Genomic DNA, 27,666 nt, shown 5'->3' on the forward strand with positions numbered 1-27,666 from the left:
CGGAGCGGGAGTAAAGATGCGCGATGCCGTACTACTACGGCCGGCGAACCGAATTCTTTCTACTTGCCATTGCTACTAACCACTACGAGTCTCTTCGCAAACCCCTCCGTCCCGTCTACCCGCTATGTGGTGAAGAAGTGCCTGACCTAGGTAGGCTAGCAGCGTATGTGCCTACCAATGCGAACAGATGTGACTTGCAGAGGATTTCCGGCCGCTACGATGCACTCGTCTACTCCAAGTGGGTTACAGCGTTTTCTCGTCCTCGCCGTGATTTGGTGCTCGATATGCGGAGGGCATAGCCTTTCCGCACGCTGCAAGGCCCCAGGACCCTGGGTAGCTTCTCAGATCGCAGCCACAGACCGTTGATGAAGAGGCACACACGTCTCTAGCTTCAATCACCAATTGCCCGTCACCAGTGGTTGAATGGGATCGAGGCCCTCGGGGCTTCCTATGAACACGTATCCTTGTGCAAGAGAAACTACACTTTTACGGAGACACCGCCGTGCAAAATTGGTCAGTTGCTAGATGGTGCTGTTTTGGCGAAACCTAGAGCTTCGAAGCGCGTGGAGAAGTGGAAAAAGAGTCATCGCCGAGTGCATCGCAGATCCGGACCAAACCCCCTCTCTTCCCCATTGCTTCTACCTACATATTCTATCACGCGTATGCCTATCTCTACCCCAGGCCCCCGCGCATGGAGCAAACTATGCACTCCTGGCACCGTCATCCGCATCAGAGAAGGGGGGGAATCTAGGCACCGAAAAAAACAAGATGGCTACCTAGGTAGGTATCCAGTCGCAAATGTAGGTTGGTACTTTCACTGGCTCGATAAATCCGGTCTGTCTCTCTCCGTACTAAACCTAAGGAGGGGTGGACGAAGGGGGAAGACGCCAACGGGACAACTCGGGTCAGCTAAGCTCGACAGCGTCTGTTGCATGATGAAGGATTGCACCTCGGCGCCGCTTGTCGATGCCCAATTCTCGCTTCCGGACTTTCCAAAAAAGAAAGAAAATTTTGCTAGATACTTACGTCTCTCTGTCCTTATTTCCGATACGCACCAGAAACCAAAATTTGTGCACTTGCACACCTGAAATCAAACAGAAAAACGCATGAGCATAATAACCCTGAACAGTGTGGAATAGTGCACATTTATGTCGACTTGGCCGCCGACCACTGGTGCAAAGTCCTACAATGCGCCCCCTCCTCCCCTGAACAGCCAGTAATGGAGGAGGGTAAGAAAGGAACAGGGGGAGCTGACGCATTGCTTCTATTACGAAAGACGGTAGGGGTACGTCAGCTTTTTGCATAAGATTACAAGTTTGACCAGAGAGCAACTCTCTGGCGGTATGCACATGACAAATGGGCCACGAATTCGCTTACACCTAGAGAACACGGAAACTATCGATTGCGTCTACGCGTATGTCACGGCCCACACAACCCAGGACGGAAAACACGCCTGCCCACCTGCAACACTTCGTAGCCTGCCTGCCTCCTGCCTAAGCCCACGAACAGGTCAAGCCGAAGACGAGGATCTATGGCCCCCAAATTGAGCAAGAAGACAGAAGGACGGCGATGGGATGCGCGAGAGGCAGCCGACAGATGCCTGAAAACCGCTAGGTACGGACGAGTTGTGGTGGGCAAAGTAGTTCCCAACATCTAGTCGTCACGATAATGGGGGAAGGCGAAAAAGAAACGAAGGGTCAGAAGGAGGGGGGAAAAAAGACTAAAAAAAAAAGAGTGAAACGCGAAACAGAGGCAAGGTAAGTGTTGGCGGGTCAGCCCTACAAGGCAGACTATTCTATCCAGCCCGTAGGAAGCTCTAAAAGCCCTAAAAGCTCTACAGGTCGAAACGCTTGATTCTCAGGTTGTTTTGCAGCAGACTCTGGCCGCATATGGGGTGGGGCTGAGCTACGGTCCGACATGTGGCTGTGTCCAACCGCCCGCCAGAATGCCCTACCTATCACGTGGGCGCCGCCACGGACAAGGAGGCTCAAATTCTCAATCGGGCAGTTCCTAGCACAAGTGTAAATATGCTAACAAACTGCAGACGAAATGTCCGGGACGGCGGCGACGATGGCGACGGGAAGACAGCATACCACCAGAGACAAACACGAAGAGGGCTTAGACAGCCCCATTGCCGTGTGATTCCACGTCAGACGCCATCTGGAGCCTGGCCAGCGAAAACGCACTTTCGGGGATACCTACGGGAGCTCCGGCCCCCAATTCTCTTGGCAGATATGGGCTCTCCAGCCAGCAGCAAAGCATCGCGGGTGTGCTGCAGGACGGACGCCTCTCTCTACCTTCGCTAACCCCGTATGCTTTAGCTTGTCTGGCGTGCCCGCAGCCTTTCCATCGATCAGTGCAGCGGGCCGAGCACCCTCTCCCTCGTCGGCATCCCCCAGGTTGGGGGCGCGGTGCGGCGATCGGCGGCTGCGATAGAACGTCGTTCAATCGTGAAGGATACAGCCACGATACCTACCGCGCGGGATGTGTGGACCAAATGGCTTCGTAAGTAGGTCTCGGGAGGCTGAGATAATTATCCAACCTATCGACAGAAAGGTCACTGCGCAATACCAGAGGCGATTCGCCGTCAGACATCCTCGCGATAACGTGTTATGAGTGTTGTTGGAAGCCGCTCGTATGACCCACAGCTCACGTCGCGAACCGAAGCACACCACAACCGCCGCCCAAGACAATCTATCGCCAGAACCTCTAATAGCCGAGGCCTGCTAAAACCCGGCCTTATGTCGACACCAGGCGGCTTTCTCCTACATCCCATGAGTCACTTCTCCGGCAGAAGTGTACAATCCCCAATATTACTTGTGTGGTCGTGGCATCCACTTAGTAGAGGGTCGCCTCTTATTATTGGAAGGCGTCTCATGACGGAGGTTCAACCGCGCGCTAGACGCTAGCAGAACCCGTTCCAACAAGCTCCCTCTACTCCGCGGTCTTGGCATAACATCTACCTGGAACATATGCATACCACTTTTCGATCTAGGAAAGGTCGCGGCCTAGGTTCGCTGCGGCGTGAGTCTTCCCTACTGGCTCCCTCCCTCTGCAGTCCTACGCTAACCCGAATCGCTTCGTTGCCGCAGAACCTCTGTTAGGTCTGCCACCGGTAGGCTGAGATCCTTGGCAACCACCACCTTTTTCCCCGATCAGAAGCCCCGGTGTCTGTTAGTCGTCATCGCCGAGTATCCCGTTTGCCCGAGAAAAGTAACTGGGTGCCTAAGGTCTGGTGATGCTTCCCATCCCGTCGGCAGCGTCACCGGCCAGGGTCCTCGTCCCGATTTTCAGTTACACCCACCCGGTCCTGAAGATAGGCAGCAAGGCTGTGCAAGTCACATGTGAAACGTCCTATAACGAAGGCATGATCGCTTCCCCAGGGCGCTTGCAACAGCTTCCTCGCCGGGCAAGCTTAGCAGACTTCTTCACTCAAGGAGACTAACATCAAGGAGACTAACAATAGACCCGAACCCGGGTCACCATTTTCCAGTTGATAGCATGCTTGCTAAACCCCCCTTCACCTGCGCTCCAACCTAGCCTTCCCACCTGCGGCCACTGGTATCAGGCGTATCGATATCGGAAATAAAATCCTGGATTCGATCTAGTTCTATCGCCCTCGCTGTAACCTTCCTTCCACTCTTTGACTTCGGTAAGGTGAATTATTAATCCACCTACCGAGCTGATATTCCTAGACTAGGTGGCGTATTGAGGAAACGTTGTAGGTACTAAGGTAAGAGACACGGTACTCATATAGTGAGTTGTATGTCCTCTTTGATGACACGTAAATGGTTCGTACCTCTTTGCCTACGCGAACGTACCTACGTGCCGTCCCCTGTAGGGATCGACTTCGTAGAAACATGAGAAGCACCCGCGGTCAGCCTACCAATATATTAGTCTATCTTTCATGTCACGCAAGGAATCGCACTTGATATTTTGTATGACCTTATATACCCTAGGAGGGAGATCTCCACGTCTACCTTTTTCGTTTAATACCTTATAAGGCAGCCACTTTTCACTCCCACTTTGCTTCGATGCTGATCTGGTTGTGAAACTGTATGCTATATAGCAATGTGATAACGTAGGCTTCTACCTACCCTTTCTATTTAGGGTATATGGGTCTACGCATATAGGTTTTCTACACGTCATAGGTACTATAACCCTGTCGCGGAAAACTTAGACGTCTACATTTTATTACCTGCAGACGTAGGCCTATAAGGGCCGGTTTCGTGCGTAAAAAACCCTATAATTTCGTCGGTAGGTAGGGATGTTTAACGATAAATCTGATTCCACCCGTATCTTCACTGAGTGACTACGTGCGAACATCATTCTCGGTTACTGCACGGCTAGATTAGTTGCGTCAGTGGCGTTGCCTTACCACAGTAGCGCGGAGGTTAACTGAGAGCTACCGTGGTGTGACGCCCCCCCGGCCATAGATCCTAAGAACCTACATATCAGTGTCGCTTTACAAAATGCCCTACTACTTGTTTCGCGAAATATTCCTGGGCCGGCTAGAGGGTCGCGCCACAGGCCAGTCTAGGTAGTAACTTCTCATCTGCTTCCGTTGAACCGATACTCTCTTGCAATTTTCATGGCATACTTCCATCACCGTTACCCCCCTCATGACTGGATCATGCGATCCTCCGTAATTCGTGGTTTCCACAGATACAATCCATGCGTTCCTCCGGCCTCGCAGCGTACATGAGATCGACAGTAGGTTCTTCTCGCTGATGGAACCCGTGCCGACTCCCCCATCCCCCTGATAGCAATATTTGATCTTGAGGTGGGCAACCCCGAAGAGTGCTTTCTAATGCACGAGTCTCTGCTTCCCTGATGGGCCTCGCTTCTTCACAGGTTTGGATTTGAGGCTAGGTACCTACATATCTACATTCATTCCCTCTTTCCTAATGCATCTCCCCTGGGATACGTCATTACTGCCACTGCCCTTTCCCCCCATACCCACGTGGCGTAGGTATCTAGGTAGTTTACGGAGTCGCAGAGGTCGCAGACCAGCCCAACTAGTCCCCTGTACCTTACGCTAACCTCTAACCGGACTAAGCGAAAAACCCGCTTTATGCCGAACTTTATCCCAGTTCCTTACAGGGGTTCATAAAAATCCCTTTCAACCGCATTTCTAACCACCGTACGAACGTGCACTTAATTGATTCTTCTTCGCCACGAAATGTTGCCCGACAGGCTTCCGCGATACATTAGCTTTGTAGTCGTGGTGGTGGTGGTGCAATTGACTTGTCGGTGACTTGGTGATGGTGGTAGTGGTGGCGGTGGCGGCGGCTTAAGTAATCGAAAAAAACCCATCCTAACCAGTTAGTGGGGTTGGTTGTTTTGGAAGGAGCCAATAGAATCTTCAGGAAGCCCTGAGCCGCTTTGGGGTAAGGTACAGGGGACTAGCTGGGCTGGTCTGCGACCTCCGTACTAGTTGTGTATTCCTCCGCCATAAAGCTGAGAGCAGTTCATCAATAATTCTTGCTTCCTCCATCATCCTCTCCCATCATCCTCTGTTTATCCATCCCAATCCGTCTGCCATGGCTAGTCAGAACCGTTCCGAGCCCATCAAGAGCAATCCTATCGGTAACGGCCTCGATGGCTTTCTCCTGTCGTTTAGGTCTATCTGCGGGAGTAAAGACCTGCCCTGCTCGGGGGAAGCCCTCAACCAGCTTAACGATGAAGGTAAACACCCAAAAGCCTCGACTTTGTCTTTGTCGCGCTGTGCTCCCCTAACTATCTTTTAGACTTGCGAAACGTCGCTATCGATCTTTTCGTAGCATTGAATGCCCTTCAGCTGCCTCGTCTGCTTCCGTTTGGCGGCACCAATTTGTTCAACCACATACTGAGACTTACCCTAGCCATTTCCTCTAGCGACTTCGATCTTACCCGTACCAAACCTCTTTTAAGAGCAGTCGTTGCCAAGAAACCTGACGAGGAGATCTGGGCCCAAGTGTATCGCGCCGTCACCGAATCCACCCCACCACCCCGATCGATCGCCTCTCATCTCCAACAGACACCATCGTCCCGCAACATGGGCAGTCTTGTGAATTCTTCAGAATATCGCAAAAATACAGACGGGGTACTGAAGGAGGACCTCGGCCCGTTATACGTCGATATCCCACAGTTCCACGAGACATTTTTCAGTAGTGTTCCGGACCTAGAAAGGATATCCAAGATCGTCTTCCAGAAGTGTTGTGAGGGTTCAAACCCGATGTTCCGCGAAGGATGGACTGGGTGGCCGAAAGATGCCCAGGAGCCTGCTGTCCTGAGCTGGCTCCAAGGATTGATCGAACAACTCATACGCTGGGCCCGAGACCAGAGACCAATACCAGCATCGGCACCAACACGAGGGTTAGTGGCAGAGCCAAACAAACCTCTTGTGGGCTCAACGGCGAAGCGTAAGCTAGATGTCGGCTTCGTGAGCCACCCCGCGGCCTTGAAACACTGGTCTCAGATTCTTATCCCTGGTGAGCTGAAGAGTAACCCGGAACAAGATAGCCACAGCAAGGCATGGCAAGATATCGGGAGATATACGAGGGAAGTATTTGCGGCGCAAGATACCCGGCGCTTCGTTTTAGCCTTTACGCTTTGCGGGTCTCTAATGCGCGTGTGGGAGTTCGACCGTCTTGGTGGGATCGCTTCGGCGCGGTTCGATATTAATGAAGACGGGCAGCAATTTATATTAACGATTCTCGGCTTCTTGTGGATGAAAGAACAAGACATGGGGTTTGACGCTACCATTATGACACCTAATAACGATTCGTGCATCGAGATCATCCGGAATAGGACACGGGAACGTATTATAATAGACGAGGTTGTGACACGAGCTCCTTATATTACAGGTAGGGGAACTACATGCTGGAGGGCCCACCTCGAAAGAGACCGATCTGCGACGCTCGTCATCAAAGATTCATGGCAACACCCCGAATGGCACGACGAAGGTAAGCTACTTTCTGAGGTGACCGAGAAGGGCGTCCGTAATGTGGCTAGGTATTATCACCATGAAACCGTTCGCCTCCCGGATGGCAGTATCGACGATGTGCAGGGCGGTGTCCGGAAGGGATTGGATATTACAAAGGCCTCCAATTACGGGTTACACCCAGATCTGGCTCAGAGTGCAGGCAAGAAGAGGTCGTCCAGTGAGACAGGCGCGGCTCTCCCCTCAAGTAAACGATCCTGCTCGCATTTGGTTAAAACCGACTGTGCTACACAGGGTCTGAATCGCATTCATCGACGTATCATTATCCGCGATTTCGGACGGCCTATCTATAAAGCTGGCTCTCGCGTAGCATTACTTGCTGCGTTAGAGGGCTGTATTGAAGGACACCAGTCATTATTATGCGAAGGCGACGTCCTTCATAGGGATATCTCTATCAACAACCTTATGATGAACGACGAAGCGAGCGCAAACCCCTCCTGGCCCTCGTTCTTGATTGATTTGGACCTTGCCATTCCAACCGATCGGAAAACCGCGTCGGGCGCGAAAGGAAGGATCGGTACGAGGGCTTTCATGGCTATCGGGGTGCTCATGGGCGAGCAGCATAGCTTCGTACATGACCTCGAGTCCTTCTTCTGGGTACTGCTCTGGATATGCATACATTATGACGGTCCAGGAAAGAAGAGCCGGGTCGTTGACGAATTCGATCAATGGAACTATGCGAACATGGATCTGTTGGCAACATGGAAGTCGGGGATCGTATCAAAAGATGCATTCTTCATCCAGAAAATGACCAGATGCTTTACACCTTACTATGAGCCTTTGCTACCTTGGGTCAACAGGTTGCGGAGGGTTGTGTTTGATAACAACTGGCAAGAGGGAGATGAAACACTGTATACTCGGATGCGGGATGTCCTCTGCAAGGCTCAGAGGGATCCAAATATATAGGTAGAGATTCCCTGGACCAAAGCGGCGGACCTATTATCATTACGCTGGCCAGCTCCTTAGCCCACAGTAACCACGGCGAAACAATAGACTTAGCAAGTTCCGTGGGCGAAGAAAGCCAGATCCTCATACGTGTTGATTTATTGCTTGCTTATCTCCTGGTATCGCGAGCTGGTGACGAGGGTATGGCAGTACGGCATCGCGTCTCTTTGTGCTCTAATTCCTCCGCGCCGTGGCGCCAGCGTCATACCCAGGGGAGTCGAGGGGGTCGTCTGCGGAGTGATGGGCCCTCTCCGCCTTCTCGGAATGGGCTATCATGGCTTCCTCTTATCCTGCTTATTTTGTCATCCCTAGCGGCCAACGGCTCTGACACGCCAGGCTGCAACGGCTACTCTGCTTCACGCACATAGGCGGCATGTCGAAGAAACAGCAACGTTGGATCGATGCCTACGCCCCGATGTTTCGTTCGCCCTAGAAGACCAAGGTGATGACGTGTTTGACGATGATGTGTCTTGAAGGCGGCTTAAATGCTGATGCAACATCCTTTGAAGACTTTGACTCCGGGCATGTTGACAATCCTGAAATCGACGTCGAGAAGGAGGACGAGTAGTTCGGCGGCAATATCCAGCCGCGGGGGTCGAATGGCTGCAAGACGATGGACGACCTGAAGCAGCAGATTCAGAGCATCACTTACAAAATGAGGAAGTCGTTCAGGCTCGGAGAGGCGCGAATCCTTGCTGGTGGTCGCCATCAGCCCAATGTACAGTCACGTCATCCCTGTTTTCATCCGAGATTGGGTCTCTGCCAGGATTGTCTAGCGTCGATTCAGATGCGATGGCGGAATGCGACTGTAGGTCGTCGAGCGAGCCGGTGTCCCGTCGATACCATTGGATTGCGAAGCGGTTCAACCGAGAGCCAGTTTTGCCAGGGTGTAGTCAGGTGCACCGACGTAGCTAGGAGTCGTAGTGTTGATAGTCAATCGACCAGTCAAAGAATCGTCTAGTCGTATTCCGGTCGAGAACGTCTGGAGTTGCACGTTATCCAACACCGTCGTCGCATCTCAAGTTCGGGGGAGCTAGCAGCCTCTCGTTAACCTAGGTTATGGACGAAGCAAGCCCATCCATGAGCAGCATTTCGCGATCTCGACTGCGGCGGATATTTGGCAACCAGGATATGGAAATGCGCTGCACGTTCAGCCCAGGGATATAACGGCGCAAAAAGCGGGATGAACGTCTTTGTCATCGGCGACTCGTCCTCGATTGGCTTGTCGGGGAATCGCATCATCATCGCGTGTAAAACTTTCTAGGCTAGACGGACCAAGCTCGGCTCTGTAGGAGAAAGAAGAGGTTGTTAGCGCGTCCATTCACGACGTGCGCAGGCCACCGCGAAAGCTAGGCACGTACTTCAGGATGGCATTGCGGGGGAGTTTTGGTGCGATAACGTGGCCCTGTGATGGCGTCGGTCGAGAGTCTGGAGATGTCGGTGCATACCAACAACGGGTGCGGCATCCATGCCACTGCTTGAACTGGCGGCACCTGCAATTGGAACTCTGGTCGGCGGCGTGCATGTCCACGATGCGTGTAGGAGCGCTCTCCCGCCCGAGCGACGTAATACATGATGAAGGTGTCAAGTGGTGAGCCTAGCGCCACGTCGCTAAACAGTTCGCAAACGAGTCAAGGCCAGGAGGTGTCTCGGTAGGCTTTTTGAAGAAGCGACGCCGTCTTGTACGTCCTGGCATCTGACGTCTCCAGCCACGACTCCGCGCGGAGTGTCTTACCACGCTCTCTCCCGATTGCTCCTCGGCGCGTGGCAGAGACCGAAATCAGCCACCAATCTCGGAGAAGCGAAGCTCGGCGCATGTCGAGAGCTCCGGGATCATCGCACTGCTGGGCAATTCTAGTTGAATGATGGATGAGCATGGCGCATGTGCCAGCTTTTTGGGTAGGTATATACATATAGAAACCCGCGACTCTCGGGATGGCACTGGTCCATTCGGCATGCCAGCTTATGCTAGAGTTGGAGTGGGGTTCATTATTCATTATGAATCATACCTCGTCAGTGAGCAGATGAGCAGCTCATTGGTAGAAAGTGGCATTGCTCTTTATCCCGAAAAGGCTTAGTCCGGTGGTCTTGGCTCACATCGCTGAATTGGCCAATGAAAAGGCCGCAATTCGACAGCCCTGCTCCTTACAGACTGCAGACGTCGGCATCGCCTAACTCCACCTATACCTAGGTATAGGTGTAGGCATATATAAAACAGATGGCAATTCAGTTCGCTCCGTTCGATACCATCTAATCCGTGATCAAAACACCAACAACGCCTGGGCCGAATCACTACAAGGCTTGAGAGTTGAACTTGGTCTAGAACCGCGGCCGCTTCCCACGCATCGATACCCATATGCCACTAACGACGACAGCTACGACGACAGCCACGACGACAACTATGACGACAACTTCGACTTTACCTACGAGTCTATCCTCGAGTCTGGAAACCAGCTCTACACCCACACCCCCCAAGGAGTCAATCGACTCTCCCGACGCGGCCATGCAACTATTCACGCCCGGGCAATGCCTATTCTGTCCCAATCTCTCGCCAAGCTTCGCCGACAGTGTGATACACATGCAAAAATCACACGGCCTGTTTGTTCCGCATCAGCAACATCTGACAGTCGACCTCGAGACTCTCTTCAAGTATCTGCATCTCGTTATTTTTGGATACCGGGAATGCATACAATGCGGAACAGAGAGAGCTACGGTACAAGCTGTACAGCAACATATGGCCGGTAAGGGTCACTGCAAATTCGATATATCGGGGCCGGACTCCGGGTTTGCCGAGTTTTACGACTTCTCGGGGCCGGAAGGCGTCGCAGCCAGTGATGTCGAGGGCGATGGTGACCAGAGCAATCAGGAGGAGAGGGCAACGAGGGAAAATCGAAAGCCGCTGCTGGCCGACGAAGACTGGATTCGCTTACCGTCAGGTAAAATCATATCGAGGCAGTCATCAGCACAAGCGGGACCCTCATCCACCCAGTTGCGCCGCCGAACCCGAACCCCGGCTTCACAGCTAGAATATTACTCCCCGGTAGAACCCAACGACGAGGAGGGGTCTAGCAAAGAGGAGCCCGACTCGGGTATACGTGACACCCGATTGTTATCGAAGAGGGAAAAACGAGAGAGCGCGTTGGCGACATATCAGCTGGCAAATATGAGCGCGAACGACCGAAACAGCTTGATGCACTTATCCGCGCCCCAACAGCGCGCAATACTGGCGACGCAACACAGGCACGCGGAAGCGGCGCAAAAAGAAGAGAAGCGAAGGCAGACCAGAATTGATCGAAAGGGGAACAAAAATCTGTATGCATATTGGGCCACTGAAACTCCCGTCTACCAATGTGGCTAGAGACCCTGGATGGCTTGCTCTCGATCTATTACTCGACGAGAGACCATGGGTTCTCGCGGCGGCAATAGAGTCGCACGCTCAGATAGAATTGACGAGCACTTGGTCCCGCGCACGCTATCACCTATACGCGGCGACAGTCCTTGTTTCGACTATCTTGTGATGAGCCGTCAATACGCTGCGGCCTCGTAAGCCCCAACGCCTTACCGGCCAAAATTCGGGACCCTTGAAGGCTTCCCAGGAACGACCGCCAGGCCCACGATCCACGCACCACATGAAATACCTACACCGACTCGAAACCCACCTAACCTCGGTAACAGCTAGTGCTGAGCCTGAAATTTGGGCTGGTAAGCGACGAGGCACACGAGAGCGTCGAGTCCAGCTTGTGCGCGCGCCGCAGGAGGAGGATCGGTTGACCTGGGGGATGACGGGTACAACCGGCTGTCTGGACGCGGTAACTCGGTAGCATGTACCTACGTTATTATTCATTCACCGTCGCACTGACACTTTGGATGGCCGAAATGCATGGGTACAGCCGAGTTCGAGTTCGCTGCAGTCATGCCCAACCATCTCACTTATTTGCCTGGCTCTTAACACTTGCATAGGTATATGTAATCCCCATGCCCAGCAAGCTGTCGAGTACTGTGCAAAAATCCTTCTCTCCGACTCCCCTTTGTCCGTTCATAAGTCGGCGCGAACTTTTAGGCTGGCAATTGTGGGAACCAGCTGCCCGTGATCGATTTGTCCCTTGTCGATTTTCTGGCCTGTCAGCACTCTAATACTGGGTGCGCAACAAGTCCTACATATTATTCTGCTAGTTATAAGTTGACGCGATATCCGCTGAGCTGACACCTACGACCTTGCCTGCTGCATCCTTACTGCGTAGTCAACATGACGATAATTACGTCAAGCGGACGACTTTCCACTATGGAAGAGCTATGGCAGGCTGCAGAAACCCGGTTTCACGACAAAACCGGGTACAATCTCACCAGCAAGCCTTTCAAAAGCTTTGAGGACTGTATCAAGCAAATTGAGACACCAGAGGATGCGACAACATCTGAGATTGAGGAGACCGGCATCGTGGTCTTACGATATATAAAACTGCTTGGTGGAGTCACTGCACAAGTAGCTAGTAATGTATACTTCCCATTCTTAAGCTGTCTCAGTTGATGCTAACTCTTCTTCAGGTCTTTCCTCCAGCCAGTCTCTGCTTCAACGCCTTGAGCTTCCTTCTCGACATCCCGGAGAAGCTTCATAATTTCAGGCAAGCAGTTGCTAGTCTCCTGGGGGAGCTTGAACCGAGTCTAAATATTCTCAAAATATATGGAACAATCAATGACTTTCAGAGCCTAGGGCCTGAGCTGATTGGCTCCATACACAAGATAATGATCGGTTTCGTCGACATATGTGCGTTGTCCATCCAACTTCGGAATGGAGGAAAATGGGACAGGTTCAAGGTCAGATGGAAGGTAGCATTATCATCGGAGAGCACTGGTGATATCCAACAGGCGATTGATAATTTCAAGACACTTGTTGGCAACCACAACTCCATTCAAAACACCCAGACACTCAAGAAGGTCACACAGACATTAGAAGAAGTGCTGAAGAACGACACCAAGACAACAAAACTACTCTACATGGCGGCAGAAACCGGAAAGCAAGTCGACTACATCGCTAAAACTGTGGGAGGCGCCGAGAGCCAGCGGAAGATTAAAGAAGATCATCAAAAATTTATTGCAAATATCAAGTCGCTACTCAGAATCACAGATTCTATGGTAGAGAGCCACGAAAACACCCGCGATCAGAGTTTTGCCCGAGCCGTAAAATGGTTTTACGACGAGGGGAAGTGTCCAAAGTTCCATCAATGGGCGAGGGCTGGCGATGGGGCACAACCCTTGCTGGTACTCTCGGGCGGACAGAACACAGGAAAATCTGTGGTTTCTTTAGCCATAACTGAGTATCTACGAAGGAAACCCTTGCAAGTGACCAATTTGTCGAGGCAGAACTGCGTTGCTGCGTGTTTTTTCCCTGCTCGAATTGGAGAGGACGATGGCATGGAGCCGGTGGAAAACGCACTCAAATGCATCGTCTTGCAACTAGCAAATCAGGATGTTTTGTTTGCCAGACACTTGTCGAAAATATGTGTTGATGCCTCCTCGAAGGAGGTAGACATCCAAGACAAGAAAGGCCAACAGCTCTGGGAGTTTCTGGAGATTGAAACATTCGAGAGAAAGTCTATACACTATATTGTCATCGATGGCCTCGAGAGTCTTAAGACGAACGATCAACGAAAGCTTCTCACCATACTTGATAGCATCGGCGCCACGCAAAAGACCCTGAAGGTCTTGCTATCCATGAGGCTAGACTCGAGGATCGGCGTGTCGTTGGAGGCGCGGGCTCCGCATATTGATATTGCGGAGGAAAACAACGAAGATCTAAGAAATTTCATTGAACACGAAATGGAGCAAAGATTCATTTATCAAGACGACGACGACCAGACCATTAGCATCAGGAGGACCTTCATCAACAAGCTCATCGACCATTCGAACGGCGATTATGTGAAAGTGGGAAGAGCGATTGATCGGTTAGACGCTGACGTCGATAAGATTGGGTCTGTTGAAGCCAGCGACAAGATGTTCGACAAGATATTCGACATCAACTACAATGAAATTACCATCGCAACCAATGCTCTTGCGTCGTTAGAGAGGAGATTGAATGGAAACGACCTGGAAGAGCTCCAAGAGTTACTCCTCTGGACACATTTCGGACTAGAGCGACTCAACGTAGATCAGCTGTATGGAATAATGGTAAATCAGTTTGGCAAAGATCCCGAATGAATTTAGCTGATCAAACATTAGTTCATGCAGTTCGGAACACATTCCAAGAACCGACTTCTCCAAAAGATTACGGGCACCTACTCTGACGTCTTCAAGATCGTGAAAACGGACAGAGGAGAAGCTGTCGAGATAGTCGAGGGCCTAAAAGCCCTTTTCCAGGACGAAAGTTCTCGGCAGACTACGAGCGCAGATGACACGCCAAGAATCTCGGCAACAATCACGATCACGAAAGCGGACCTTTCATCTGTCCAGTCTTTTTATTGGGATTTTATGCAGAAGCTCAACCACGCCGCAACTAACTTTGACCAGCTCGCTCAACGTAGCAACGTCGGAAGAAGCGTCACCAAGATAAACAAGCTCGATGGCTATCTCAGAATTTTGAGACTGACATTCAGAATTCTAGACCAACCGCCGTGCAAGAAAACCGAGCAACTTTCGCGATATCTATTGCGTTATTTACCCTCACATCTGAAGGCACTAGGACAACCAAGCGGACTATTACCGCACGAAAGTAACGAGATTGGGAAGAACTTATACACGCTCTTCGAGTCCGGTCATATGACCAAACTCCATTGGGTTAATTTCAGCGAGGTGACCTGGCACCGACATCAAAGTGAGCTCGAGCTACTGGTGAATTGGCTGACCGATGCTACTGTCATTGGTACACTTGGGTTAAAGGATCAGAGATGGTTGCAAGACGTCCGCAAAAGTCCAAATCCGAGTCAATCTGTGCTCTTCGAAATAGTGAAAATGCTAGCGAACCAGTGGCTACAAGATGCGGAATGGGACGTCGCGAAGCCCTTTGAATGGTTGTATGGGTACATGTTAATGGTCAGTTGCCCAGTGCTTCTCCCTCGTTTTGCTTTCCTCCTTCTTTCATTCCCCTCGTATCGATCAGAAACAGCTATAATACTGAGTTAACCGACTGTTCAGGGCGATAACCCCTCACGGGCATCTGAATCCCAAGACGCAGAAGAAGACGAAACCGATGGCTATGACATAATAGACGATGCAATAATCGCGCGAGTTGCTTCTTACTGCAAAAGTGAGCTACAGATACCTGTTAAAAATCAATCTGTCTGGCACCAGCGTCTGGGTGAGACCTTCAGGGTTCACGGCTTCCTAGACAAGGCGGACGCCGCGTTTACCGAGGCATTGCTGCACGATGATTCCAACCCAGACATATATATGAGCTCGGCCGAAGCATGTGCTAAGCGCGGAGAACTGAACACAGCTTGCGATCGCATGCGTCACGGTCTGGAACTCCTCAAGAAAAAACCGTCACCAGACAACTCCAGAATCAGCGCTGCCCAAGAACGTCTTGGGGACTGGCTCCATGAGCTCGAGGATTGGGACGCGGCAATCAAGAACGAACGAGATGTTCTCGACGCCAATCCGTCGAGTGCAAAGGCCTATTCCCGGCTTCTGAGAAGCTATCTCGTCAACGATCTGGACGAGGACGCTGCGAAACTGATACGGGAACTACTCGAGGATGAAAAGGATTCGAAGAACCCTAGCATCTTTTGGAAGGTCATTGGATACCTTTACGACCTCACGGAAGACTTCTCACATACCATCAAGCTTCTGGCACTGATGCATCGAAACTCCCATGTGATAGGCCAGGATCTTCCGAGTCTTGTCGAGTCAGTCGGACTGGAGGCCCGAGAGCCAAGATCTCTTCAACCGACCCTGCATCTCGTTAAAGGAATCGCCAATTACTTCCACGGAGGGAACCTGAAGCTGGCGGTGGATTCGTGGCAAGAATGCATGAATATTGCCCACGCTGAGAATCGGATTTCGGAACGGGACGACGCAATGGCCACACACTTGCTAAGTGCGCATTATTTCCGCATCCTGAGAACTAAGGATCCGGTGGAGGGGCGAGAGCATGTCGAGAGGCTTGAAAGGATCGCGGCTCGGAGCTCATCTACCATGCTGTCTCCCGCGAAGGCGTACCTAGCGTCTTACTATGTCTCGCGTGAACAACCGTCGAAAGTGAGGGAGATAGTCGAGGTCCCTATTCTCCTGGCCTTCGAGGTCCTATTCGACGACGAGGAGTACAATGATGGGTGGGGGTTTGATCTGCTCAGAGATACCCTCATACACTGTGGCAATGATGCCGACTCGCTCACGTCCTTTTACGCTGACGTGTTGCCTCGAGATGGAGACGATGTCTTGTCCTGGGTCCTGTTGTCCGATGAATCTGACGCACTTACACGAGAACTTTCCGAACAACTGATCGATGCCACGGTGGGAAAGACTCAAGAGAAAGTTGATGTGCAAGGCCAAGTCGGCCGTCTGCTCAGTGAGGTGGAGCGTCAATTGGCCTATGCTACGTCGGAATCGAGAAAAGCGGAATCGGGAGCTGCCGCGCAAGAGCCGGGACATGCCCCCCAAGAGATCGAAGGCCATGAAATTCCTGAGACAATCAAGGCCTACCGGAAGATCGGAGAATGTCTGGAGGAGCTTTCGGATCGGCTGGACCGGACAGCGAGCACTTTCTGTGACGAATGCGGGCAACACTGGGGATTCGCCATCGCCTTGAATGTGTGCAAGACCTGCCATGCCACGGCATTCTGCGATACTTGTCTCACCAAGGTCCATCAGGGGCCTGACAGTGTTTCCTCCGTTCCAGCCCTGGCATGTGACAAAGATCACCCGCGGCTTCGCCTACCAAAATGGACCAAGGAGGACTATTTGAGAAGTCTGCGCGACGAAGTCATGGCAGGCGGAAAGATCCAATATGACCAGCGTATTGGTGGATGGAAGCTGGCAAAACTGCAGTGGGCGGAGGAGGTGAAAAGAGAGTGGGATTCGTACAGAGAGCCGCCGGCAGGCTTGAGCGAAGATGGTTGATATCTTGGCGCACGCACCGTATACTACATGAATGCTGGCGTGTGATCTAGAAATTCGATGTTAAGTTGGTTTGCAGCTGGGCGGGAATTGGCTTCTCTGGCCCGAGGTTGAATGTGCCTGGCAGTGTGCCGCCTCCGCGTCGCCGCATCAGATCTCAGGCTTTAATAATGTACTTTAACCAAGCCATCTTCTCAGGGCGAAGAACTGGATCTATAGAAGGTGATTCAACGGTAATCCAAATTTGCCCTTTGACTTGTCATCTCTTCTGCAAACTCGATTAAGCTATTCTGAGTGACTGCCCCGAGGCCTCTGGTATTCATCATCGGTCTTGACGCTTTCGAAGAAAGGATCGTTATGAAGGCCATTTACAGTGGCTTTTATCGATACCAAGAATCTTTAGCCGACTTAAAGAAGATAACGGCGTTGTTATTCAAGGTTACCATGTGAAATCTCGAGGTGTTCTAGTTGGCTTCAACAATCTGACGCTAGACCCGACGTCCTTGATCAAACTTAATAGCTAACCTAAGACCTGACCTCTCAAGAGACTTAGGTTCGAGGTTTAACACTGGTACTCCTAAAATTGTAGGGTCTATAGACCTCCAAGCTCCAGTAGAAACAACAGGCTCTCCTCAGCTGTGTCACGCTCGGCGAAAGAAGTGTCTCCCATCTCATAGCTTGGGTTCTTAATGATATGCTGACCCAATCGCAAGGCATCCTTCTTATAGGCAAGCTTGAGATACGAAGCTTCGCTGCCGGATCCCGAATCCAGGGTGTCCGGCTTTACAACTAGTCCTTTAAGGTGCGTATTCCTTCTGGGTCGAGCTCACGCGCAAGCTCGGCTATCTCCTGGAAAGCAAAGTCGGTCTTCTCTGAAATAAGGGCTAGAATACTGTTATGAGGCCTTATCACATAATAGCGGGCCAGCTTACTGGCCGTTAAGGTATCATTAACGGGTTGATCTTTGTTGCCCACTCGGAAGAGTCCTGAGAGGTCGACTACGAGAAGATGCAGCTAGCTACCTGGTCCCCGCGGAAGGCTGAAAAGAAGGGAGTTTCTGCAGCCATTACGGGGGCGGTACGCAGACCGCCCAACTCCTCGCCGCAGAACCTTTAACTCTAATACTTCCTCCAGTCGCGGAGACTTTGATGCCCTGTCGGTATCATCTGTATGCGAGCCTGGAGCTGGATACAGAAAAAGAAGACGAAAATGCCAAAACGCCATGCTCCCAGACAAACAAGCGCAAGTACCACGTGGGCCCATCCAGCGCTGCTGCACCGACACGAGAATTACTGCAGGCCCAACAGCCGCTCCCCAATTCCGTGGCATTGCCGCACTTCATACGGCTTAACGGCCCAAGCTCCCGGGAAGCTCCACGGGCGGAACTACCGAATGACTTTGTGAGAGCCTCTGCGTATCCGGTGCCTCACTGCGCAGTGTTAGCAGCGGGGACCAACTGGCAGTTATTAGAATGGCGAGCTTACAAGTACTGCGGCGGCGGCTGCCCCGGCATCAAGGGACTGTCGACAGTGTAGGGCGGTATCCCCGGGCTGAGTTGGCTTGGCTGGCCTAGGTAGGAATTTTGGGGGCTTCCCGTCTGGGAGCCCCAGAGGGCCGGGCTCGGGGAGCCGTAGGGCTCGGCATGCGCGGACGCGGCGTACGGCGAGCCGACGGGCGCGGTCTTGGTCCCGCCGTCGTTGTAGTTCGCCTCGATGATCTGCGGGGGCGACACGGCCGTCATGTTGCTTCGTCGATAGCCCTTCTTGATCCCGCCCCTCCTGCCGCACAGGTAGACGACGGCGACGACGACGGCGACGACGGCGACGACGCCGATGGCGATTCCCGCAATCGCCCCCGGCGACAGGGCCGGGCCGCTCGACCCGCCGTCGGGGGCCGGCGAGTTGGACGGCGACGATTCGTCCGGAAAGGCCTCCCCCGGACTGAGCTGGAACGTCGAGTTCGCGACGAATTGCTTCTGGATACCTAGCGTGAACGTCGCGTTCTGCGGCGTGGTTAGTATATTACCTTGTGCGACGCACGAAACAACTCGGATGCGCGTACCGGGTTGATAACACCAACCATGCTCCATCTGATGCAAGACTCGGGCGCAGAGCTTTTGATTAATTTTGTTCTTTAGCACGATTCCGCCTATCGGTAGTGGCACGCAGACTTACCAGTAGAAAAACACCGGCTCCGTGGTGGTCACCTCTAAATCCCAGCTCGGGATCGGAGACTGTAGCGTCTCTTGTTGTATGGGGCCGCTGAAAAAGCTGCCGGCGGGGTCGTTGGTCAGCTCCCACGGTATACACGGTTTCTTGAAATCGGCGCGCACGACGGAGTGGTTCTTGGGATAAAAGTTGAAGCCTAGGGCGGCGGTTAACCAAGCATCAAGAGGTCGACACTACTCCTCTGCCGCTACTTACGGATCGTGTCGCCCGGCTGTGCGTGTATCGTGTCGGGGTCGAAATTATGCTGTAGCCCGACCGAGACTGTGTGTGTTGCGGCGGCGCTCGACCCTGTCGTCGCGGCAATGGATACGCTGTCTGAAGTTGCGTTTGCTTGCCTCTCGGTCTGAGCAAGTGCAGACGATGTCCAGGCCATCACGGCCATAACCAAGGGGAGAGGCCTCATGGCGGCGGTGACGGTTGGGCAGGCTGTCTTTTGGTCGCTTGCTGGCCCCCGAGGACTTGTAGGAGAGGAAGATGTGAGGGAGGCCTACTTCGGGAGAGGGCCGAAGAAAACGAGATAGGGTGAGAGTACCGACCCCATGGCTAGTCACGGGGGGGGCGTAGGCCTCCTCTTGTGGCGCTCGTATGTCTCCCTTTAGTGCACTCGACTCGGGGCGGTGCGTTGTTGCTGGGGCTGCGAGTTGGGCTTCCATAGACCATATACCTACTTGGCTTGCAGGGCTGGTGCGGAAACAGCCAATAAGGCAGGACTGTCGCTGTTGTTGGTAACGAACAACCTATCACAAGGTGTTGGACCGTAGTATGAGCTTACCGATGAAGCCATCGTTAGGACGCTGGATGGAAACTAATCCCCTTTTGAGCCAGAGCTGGGCGGCCCAGCTTCACAGAGCCGCGGGGAGAAACAGCGACGATTGGTTCTCTTCGCGACTGGTCACCTCGGTTTCTTTAAATAGACACCGTACCCATACTACCTAAGCCCTGGAAATGGGGATGCCAGGGTGTCTTATAAGCGCTAACATCACCTAAAAAGCGCAGACGAGAGCCAGCTGCAGAAGTACGGGCTAGCCAACACCATCTCAGGACCCAGGCGAAAAAAAAAAATCAGCAAGAGAAAAGAGCGACAGTAGTTTGCAGTGAGCTGTCAATCATATGGACGAAGTTCTGCCGCGTATTAGACGATGCACCTGTCATATCTGCATGGTACCTAAAGCAGCGTTGTGTCGCGCTGTGGCGGTAACACATAGGTAACTGGCCGCACCGGAAGCAACGTACCTAGGTAACGTAACGCGACGAGATGGGCTGCGAGGCTGCTTACAGAATTCCACTTTCGCAGGATGACAATCACAAGAGAGATCAAAGCGGATCCGTGAAATAAAAATAAAAATTGACACAACAGGAAGTGCAGGGGTATCTCGTGAGTATAGGTACCTAGGTATCGTAATTCGTGTTTGCGATCGTACGCCTCTGCATCACTTCTCTCCGCCGCCTGTGAGTTCGATAGACGGTTACGGTCCAGCAAATGCAGGCTGTCATTAGGGAGTAATCAAATAGGTACACGAACACATGCGGCATCATTATCCAGTCTCCCTCCCCTTCCCCCCCCCGACGCCAACTTAGGTATATATTAAGCCCGAAGATCCCCTGCCTGTTCTCCCTCGCCGTGTGGCCTCAGCCAATTCCGCAGGTTTGCTCGCGGCACGCTGCAGATGTCAGAGCCGCATTACATGAAACAATAACTTGGTCTTAGGCGAGGGTATGCAGGACGAGACGATGCCCTGATTACGAACGCACTCCCGCCCCGGCCCGACTCCCTGACCGGACGGGCCCACGCTTGGCCTCCCGCAATCTCGGACGCTGCTCGTCTCGCTACCCCAACGCGTGGCTCTCCCGGACGCAACCGAATTAATTGCCCGCGGCCCGCAGAGCGCCCGGCGCAGGCAACGCTGGCATCGCCCGAAGAGGTCGCTCGCGTCGCGGCGCGCTTCGCGAGCCGTCGCCGGACGACGACGGCCGACGCGTCTACCGCCGCGTGCTGCGACCGCGCTTCTAGCAGGAGCAGACCCAGCCGTCCACGCTGCTCTGCGCGCAGGTCCCGGGGCAGTTGTCCTGGCACGCCGGCTGCGTGCCCAGCGTGTCGCCGCACCCGCTGCGAGGCATTCCGCCCGTTAACAAGACGTCCCCCCCGGCGGGAGCACGCGCGCGTGCGTGAGAGGGTGAGCGCGTACCGTGCGGTGATGGCCGGGGCGGCGCTGGCCAGCCCCGACAGGAGCGCGGCGAGCGCGAGGGTGGGAAATCGCATATTGGCGGGATCGCTGGTGAGTGTGCCGGTTTGCTCTTCTCTACATTACATTCCCGTTGCGCAGATGGGTGGCCAAGCAGGACGGGTGTTCTCCGCGACGTGGTAGTTTGACACGATGTTTGCCGACCCCGTTTGCGCCCAGAGGCGCGGCGATACGCGGGATGATATATCTCAACATGGCGTCTGATGACGTCGTCCTCGGCTGCCCGGTCGCGACGAAGCAATGGATCTGAGACATGGTGTCTTTCATTCGCTACTAATACAGGGTTCAATTTCCTGTCCTAGCCGTATTTGCTATGTGCAGATGAATGTTTTGCACTCGAAGAGGTGCACCCACGAGATCATCAGAGATGTCGCCAAAAGCATGTGCGCCATGTTTTTTTTTTCTCTTATCGTGACATCCGCTGATGAATGTCCACCTTCTTGCTTGCTCTGGTGTTTGTCATCGACGAGCCACATGAAACCCTTACCCTTTATCTTACGAGGATCTGATCGACGCATCTTGACCCCTGATTAGACACCTAGCTAGGTCGTGTGGCGTGAAGCTATCGGATGCATCAAGTACCGTACCTAATATGTCAAGAGGCAATTTCTTTAAACTAGACGGGGGCGAAAAGGTGTGATCTCTGTTTTATTTCCATATCACCTCATCTCGAATCGGCATGTATGGCTGAGGTGATATACGCAGCATTGTTGAATGAAATTCCAGAGACAATGTCTCTGAATTCCAAGCTTAGGTCCGACGCCACTGACGCCCGTGAGTATTAACAATCTCCTTTCCACCTCACAACGCTTCAGGAGGAGAATAAGATTCGGCGCGTACCTGGCAACATTGGCCAACCCGGTATCTTATTTGCCACAGCCGCGGATCAAGAAACCAACTACGGGTGATTTTACCGTGCTAAATCACGAGGAGTTTACGGGCCGCATTGAAGACAACTTTGGGAAAACCTCGATACATCTTGCCCTAACGCAGTACCAGCCAGGGCTCTGGGGACTTAACAGAGATGAACATTACATTGAGGAAGCGACTGTTCTGCGAGAGAGTTTAGTTCAAGTGTACGACGGCACCGCATGGGTGTGCGATCTTGATATTCTTGGCACGATGAATAGCGAGCTCCTGAGCCGCACCAATTGCAATTGTGAGAACCAGGATAACACCACTCATTCATCGACACGGGCACAAGGGAAGACGCCGGGATTCTCTGCTTCGGATGCCGATTCCTCTAAGACGATTGCAGTGACTAATTGGGACGAACTCCTGGTCCCTCCGATCGATAGGAAGTGGTCCATTGTCTGCACCTCGGAGAACTGGACCAGCAGACTCGCCGCCGTAGGGATTGCTATACGCCTATCCAGGCCTACGGTGATCCTGCCAAAGCTGCCACATGAGATTTGCTGGGCCTGTGTCGAGAAACACGTGGCAGACTTGAAATTGGAACGGCCGGGTACTGCCGACGAGGACATCGTACTGGTCTTATGAAGGGCTGCAAATTTGGTTAAGGTGAAATTTTTTGGGGATAGTATAGTGCTCGGGCAACGTAACCGAACTATTTCTTCCTTCAAACCCAGTCTCGCCGGTGAGGGTCTGCGGTATATCAATCTTTTATGTTGTGACCTATAAGTGACGGGCAATAGTTAGGTAGTTTGTTAACTCCACGGCCAAGATAGCAAGAGGATTATAATGGCCACCATTATTAGCTATAGCTGTAGCAACTGCAGAGACTATCTTATCGCGCGTAAGATCTTCTTTGGGGGCAGTCACGCAACTTCCGAGTGCATTCTAATGTTATAAAATTCTGCACTACGTATGGTATTTTGCAGTCATCGGCTGTGATGTGCTGAGATAAAAATCGTGACTGACTATGTTAGCCCAACATAAAGCGTTACGTAGTAATGATACTTCCATAGGCCTACATTGCTCGCGGGGAAAATGTAGATGTCTACGCCGTGGTCTCGTATAACTAGATTTCCCGAGCCCCAGGTGGATGGAGTGGTTGGTAATAGCAAAGGGCCACTCCGGCCGATGTACCGGTGCGGCCTACGGGATTGGGATGGGTAATACTAATTGATCGTCACTAGTAGTTCGGCGGTTACGCCTCGATAGAAAGATCGCATTGGGCCGGACAAGAAAGGAAATATGGGAGAATCTAGAGTAGGTAAGTCATCCAAAGCCTGATGGACAACCCTAAAACCGAACAATCAAAGCCCGGCTATATTTAGTAGGCTTGCCATGGACACTTCAGTTGCCATCAATACGACATCGAAGCGTTCCGTGGCTCTGCTGCAATAGAAAACCCTCTCAAAATCGTCATAAGATCGTGATTAAAATTGGTGGCGATGTGGCGGCATTGGCTGGAAGAACGACATGCCATGCCCTATTCTAGGAATAGGGGTTAGGTAAGTGAGAGGACAAGGACATGGGTTTCTACTCGGGTTGAAGATAACGACAGTCATAAATCTCGACTGCAATATTCGCGGCATCGACGTAATCTACGGCGGCGAAATTTGGGGGTTGCCATAATTTCCAAAGAACTGCTAGTGTTTGGTAAGGATAGATACCACCGCTGTGTCACGACACCGGCCTGCCAGGTCGACACGAAACGCAACACGCGGCGCACGAAAAACGTGTCGGCCGAGAGAAATAGAATAACTAAAATGAACATCTCACTCCTTATCCTCAGCATCAGCGCGCCGGCCGCAAACGAGCCATGACAGTCCGGCTCGAAGTCGTTCTTGGGGTCGAGCCCGTAGGTACCTCCCACCGGGGCGGTCGGACGCGGACCAGGACACGTACGTGGGCGTGCTGGCGACCGAGCGCCACCGCTCGAGGAGGAGGCACTTGGCCGCTTCAGCCACCAGACCCTCGACGCCGCCGACAAGGTCCCCAGGAAGCTCTCCCGCTGCGGCATCAAGGCCGTCGTCTCCCCCCGCCACGCCAACTCGCTCCTCGGCGACTATCCCCCCCGGCCGGGTTCTCCGCCCCAACCGCGCCGCGCTAAGGGACGTGTACTCGAAACGCTGGAATAAGGACTCCTTTCCTATCTCCCTAGACGCTTTCGACGCGTGTGACCGCTGCCGGTGGCCTCCCAAGCCTCTACTGGCAGTTCCTATCCCGCCGCCGCCCGCGGCGATCACTACGTCGCTGGGGATGCCGACGTCTGCTCCGTCGCTTAGCAGGCCGCCGATACCAACGACGCGCGGGACTGGCCGCCCCTCCTGAAGAGCAGACGGAGGGCTGGCTACCCACGAGGAATCGGCAAAGGGGTGATTGCTATGCTGGGCAGCAGGCCGAGTCCTCTACATGACTACTGCGCGTCAGGGATGCCTGGGCATTGGTCTTCTGGGTAGACAAGTTATATTTCGGGCATTATTTTCTGCCTGACGTTGCCGCGTTTTAGCTTTTTCGTGTGTATACGGCGACCGCTATTGCACTCGCTCACACTTGGTCACTGTCCCATACTCCTTTAACCAGGTGGGTTAGTCGTGCTCATCGTGAGACTGCCTGAAAACGAATATCCTTCCCGAATCCCTAATGCACTTTTCAAGCCACCCCACATTCGTCAACACCGCAGCACATTCGGGTATCAAGGCGCGGGCGCGGCATCTTATTAGTACGCATTCTAATGCTTCGTGCTTCATCCGTGGCCACCGATAGCCGTGACGCTATGCCAAACATTCACATTCATTTGCGTCGATTCGCATCCCGGAAAGTGGAATGCGTCACTATACCTCCTCGCCGGCCACCGTTTCGTAACCGTCTCTCCTCCGCCCGTTCGCGCCGCTCAAACCCAAGCCCATCGCGGTCGGGCTCTCGTAGATCTCGGTGTAGTTCACCTTCTCGCCACCGAGGAGCGCGTCCCCTGTTTCGCGGCGCCAAAATACGGGCGACGGATCGCACCAGAAATCGCGGCAGTTCTGCACGAGACCCCTGTTGTACGGGTTTTTCTTCTTCTTCAGCTTCTTGCCCGTGGCGGCACCCCGACCCGCCGCCGTCTCGATGAACGTGTCGACGCCTAGCAAGCGGCCCCACTGCTTCAAGAAGCTCTTGTGCTTATGAGCGTGTCCTCCTCTCCCGGTTCCGAGGGGATCGGCAGCGGCGGACGGGGGCACCGCGCTGGGGTGGCTGGGATCTAGCGGGGCGCCGGTGCTCGTGAAGGCCGAAACTAACGACGACGCGGAACCGTCCTGAATGCCGTACATATTCTCGTACGTCGTCATAGCGCGCGCGATTTGTACGAATTGCACGAAGATGAGCATGCCAACCCACGTTAGCTGCAACGTCGTCCAACCGCCGAGGAGAACGGTATAGGAGTCTGCGTTGACGATCTTGCACAGGGAATCCGATAGAACGAGACAGTCGTCAGACTTGGGCTCTGGCAGGGCGAGGAAGTAATAGTATAGCAACCAATCCAGGGCTAAAATTCCGAAGACTAGGTTAATCAGGTAGAGAAAAAAGTGTCGGTGATTGTTCACGCCCACACAATTGTTAACCCACGGGCAGTGGCTGCGTCGTGACGTTAGCTAGGTTGGTTGGGCGGACACGGGCTAATATGATAAGGAGGACGTACTGATCGTGTTTGGCTACACACCGCTGACACCGTCGGCAGTGCTTACTCCTTAAGGGGGTTCGAATCATGCAAGTGACGCAGAAGTTGGATTCGTCAAATTTCCACAGGCTCAAAAGCTCGTCAATCACAGCCTTCTGCTCCGCGATTCCGTTCATCTTGGGGACGAACCCGGGGTCAAAGACCATGCACGTCGCGTAGAAGTACGCCGTCAGGCCGTAGAAGAATAGGAAGGTGAAATTGATGAGTGGGTGACTCGAGAAGGTCCCTGGACCGTGTTAGCGGGAATAGATGGAAGCAGCAGTGTGTTAATATTGCTAGGAAGCTTACATGGTAATATGGTCAAGAGCCAACGTACGCCCACGAGGAAGAGAGAAGCGGCAAAGATGCCGGCTAGCCAAGGCTGAAGTCGATTCGTTAGTCTAACGCCATGTCTTGTCGGTCCGGAACACGTACTGTCCGGTGAAGATGTCTCATATCCGACGGTGCATACTCGAGCACTTGGTTTGTGATCCACTGAAATCCAAACCCAACCAGCAGCGAGATGGGCACGGACAAGAAGATGGGGAAGTGAGCAAAGACCATCAGCTCGATCCACAGCAGCGCGATAGGCAGCAGGAACAAGAACTTGTTCATGAAATCTCGCTTGTCCTTGAGGAAGAAGGACGACCCGGGCCACCAGGGCGTCACAGCGTGCCCGTCTTCGTCGTAGCCGCATTCCTTCAAAGCGCGGTGCCAGGCATTGACGGTGTTGAGATCCTTGGCGGTTATCGCAGGCGTCTTGCCCGTTGACGTCTTCGCGAACCGGTCCGAGCCATACTCCAAGAGCTTTAGTATGCATTGCGGAGACCCTTTGACCAGAGCCCAGTGTAGGGCGGTAAAGCCCTGCTCGTCTGTCGCGTGGACGCTGGCCCCCCACCGGAGAAAGAGGTCTACGCACTGCGGGAAGCCCTTGTATGCAGCCCACATAAGGCTCGAGTGGCCGTACGCATCGGCTACGTCGACGGGGATACCCTGATGCAATAACAACACCACCAACAAGACGTTTCCGCTGAAGGTCGAGATGTGGAGGGTGTTGTAGCCCTGCGCGTCGGTTATGAGAGGGTCGGCACCGTGTTGGAGCAAGAGGTTGACGGTGTAGTAATTGGAGCGTTGGGCGGCCCATTGTAGGGGCGTCGCCACGCTCTCGCCTCCCTTCTTGTTGATGTCGGCGCCGTTTTCGATCAGGAACTTGCACATGCCGTATTGATTATTAATGGAGGCCCACTAGACGTCTATGGTTAGCAAAGGGGAGATGTCGGGGCGGGTGTCCGTAAGTCGGCGCATACGTGAAGCGGCGTGATGCCTTCGTCGTCAGTATACGTCGCATCGTAATCCTCCGACTCGAACAGCTTCTCCATCGCCGCTATGTCGCCGACCCTGGCAATCTGCATGATGTCCGGCTCGGGAGGAGGCGCGTCGCCGGGGAGATTGCCCATCTCCATGTCTTGGGAGTTGAGCTTGGGCGCGGCAGCGGTGCCCTTGGACGACGGTTGGATGGGAGCGCCGGACGAAGCGGCGGTGGATATCGTGCTTTGAGACATCGACCCGGGGCGTCCTAGTGCGAGGGGAGGATAGGTATAAGAATTTTTATTT

General features: G+C 53.2%; 7 protein-coding genes across 7 annotated transcripts; 4 read left to right on the forward strand and 3 right to left on the reverse strand.

Moving 5' to 3' along the window:
- Positions 1–5,543: 5,543 nt before the first annotated feature.
- On the forward strand, positions 5,544–7,891 carry GGS23DRAFT_608368 (uncharacterized protein; the record flags this gene model as incomplete). The annotated part of the gene is made up of 2 exons (XM_051520195.1): positions 5,544–5,688; positions 5,751–7,891. 2 exons carry the CDS (start codon positions 5,544–5,546, stop codon positions 7,889–7,891), a joined length of 2,286 nt encoding a protein of 761 aa, XP_051366983.1.
- Positions 7,892–8,934: 1,043 nt separating this feature from the next.
- Positions 8,935–9,449, reverse strand: GGS23DRAFT_503916 (uncharacterized protein). Its single transcript, XM_051514496.1, has 2 exons — positions 9,379–9,449; positions 8,935–9,216 (listed from the first exon to the last, which is right to left on the reverse strand). The coding sequence occupies exon 2, from the start codon at positions 9,173–9,175 to the stop codon at positions 8,978–8,980; it is 198 nt and encodes a 65-aa protein (XP_051366984.1). The 5' UTR covers positions 9,176–9,216; positions 9,379–9,449; the 3' UTR covers positions 8,935–8,977.
- Positions 9,450–10,331: 882 nt separating this feature from the next.
- Positions 10,332–11,288, forward strand: GGS23DRAFT_601714 (C2H2 type zinc-finger-domain-containing protein; the record flags this gene model as incomplete). Its single annotated transcript, XM_051519228.1, has 1 exon — positions 10,332–11,288. The coding sequence occupies one exon, from the start codon at positions 10,332–10,334 to the stop codon at positions 11,286–11,288; it is 957 nt and encodes a 318-aa protein (XP_051366985.1).
- Positions 11,289–12,212: 924 nt separating this feature from the next.
- GGS23DRAFT_601715 (uncharacterized protein) lies at positions 12,213–16,978 on the forward strand (the record flags this gene model as incomplete). The annotated part of the gene is made up of 4 exons (XM_051519229.1): positions 12,213–12,368; positions 12,473–14,092; positions 14,144–14,953; positions 15,056–16,978. 4 exons carry the CDS (start codon positions 12,213–12,215, stop codon positions 16,976–16,978), a joined length of 4,509 nt encoding a protein of 1,502 aa, XP_051366986.1.
- Positions 16,979–17,859: 881 nt separating this feature from the next.
- Positions 17,860–19,983, reverse strand: GGS23DRAFT_591070 (uncharacterized protein). Its single transcript, XM_051517729.1, has 5 exons — positions 19,399–19,983; positions 19,150–19,339; positions 19,037–19,088; positions 18,460–18,977; positions 17,860–18,404 (listed from the first exon to the last, which is right to left on the reverse strand). Exons 1-5 carry the CDS (start codon positions 19,604–19,606, stop codon positions 18,323–18,325), a joined length of 1,050 nt encoding a protein of 349 aa, XP_051366987.1. The 5' UTR covers positions 19,607–19,983; the 3' UTR covers positions 17,860–18,322.
- Positions 19,984–21,839: 1,856 nt separating this feature from the next.
- On the forward strand, positions 21,840–23,196 carry GGS23DRAFT_591072 (uncharacterized protein). The gene has a single exon (XM_051517730.1). The coding sequence runs from the start codon at positions 22,569–22,571 to the stop codon at positions 22,944–22,946; it is 378 nt and encodes a 125-aa protein (XP_051366988.1). The 5' UTR covers positions 21,840–22,568; the 3' UTR covers positions 22,947–23,196.
- Positions 23,197–24,659: 1,463 nt separating this feature from the next.
- On the reverse strand, positions 24,660–27,614 carry GGS23DRAFT_620318 (uncharacterized protein; the record flags this gene model as incomplete). The annotated part of the gene is made up of 5 exons (XM_051521091.1): positions 24,660–25,970; positions 26,035–26,299; positions 26,362–26,434; positions 26,488–27,297; positions 27,360–27,614. The coding sequence occupies 5 exons, from the start codon at positions 27,612–27,614 to the stop codon at positions 25,190–25,192; spliced, it is 2,184 nt and encodes a 727-aa protein (XP_051366989.1). The 3' UTR covers positions 24,660–25,189.
- Between the last annotated feature and the right edge of the window lie 52 nt (positions 27,615–27,666).

This window comes from Durotheca rogersii, assembly GCF_024521655.1.
Source record: "Durotheca rogersii strain YMJ 92031201 chromosome Unknown GGS23scaffold_76, whole genome shotgun sequence".
Lineage (NCBI taxonomy): Eukaryota > Fungi > Ascomycota > Sordariomycetes > Xylariales > Xylariaceae > Durotheca > Durotheca rogersii.

Coding starts and splice junctions, on each gene's coding strand:
- GGS23DRAFT_503916 (XM_051514496.1), bottom strand. CDS start 9,175: ATGATGATGCGATTCCCCGACAAGCCAATCGAGGACGAGTCGCCGATG.
- GGS23DRAFT_591070 (XM_051517729.1), bottom strand. CDS start 19,606: ATGAGGCCTCTCCCCTTGGTTATGGCCGTGATGGCCTGGACATCGTCT. Junction 19,340..19,398: donor ACAGCCGGGCGACACGATCC/GTAAGTAGCGGC, acceptor CCGCCGCCCTAG/GCTTCAACTTTTATCCCAAG. Junction 19,089..19,149: donor GAGCCGGTGTTTTTCTACTG/GTAAGTCTGCGT, acceptor ATTAATCAAAAG/CTCTGCGCCCGAGTCTTGCA.
- GGS23DRAFT_591072 (XM_051517730.1), top strand. CDS start 22,569: ATGAATAGCGAGCTCCTGAGCCGCACCAATTGCAATTGTGAGAACCAG.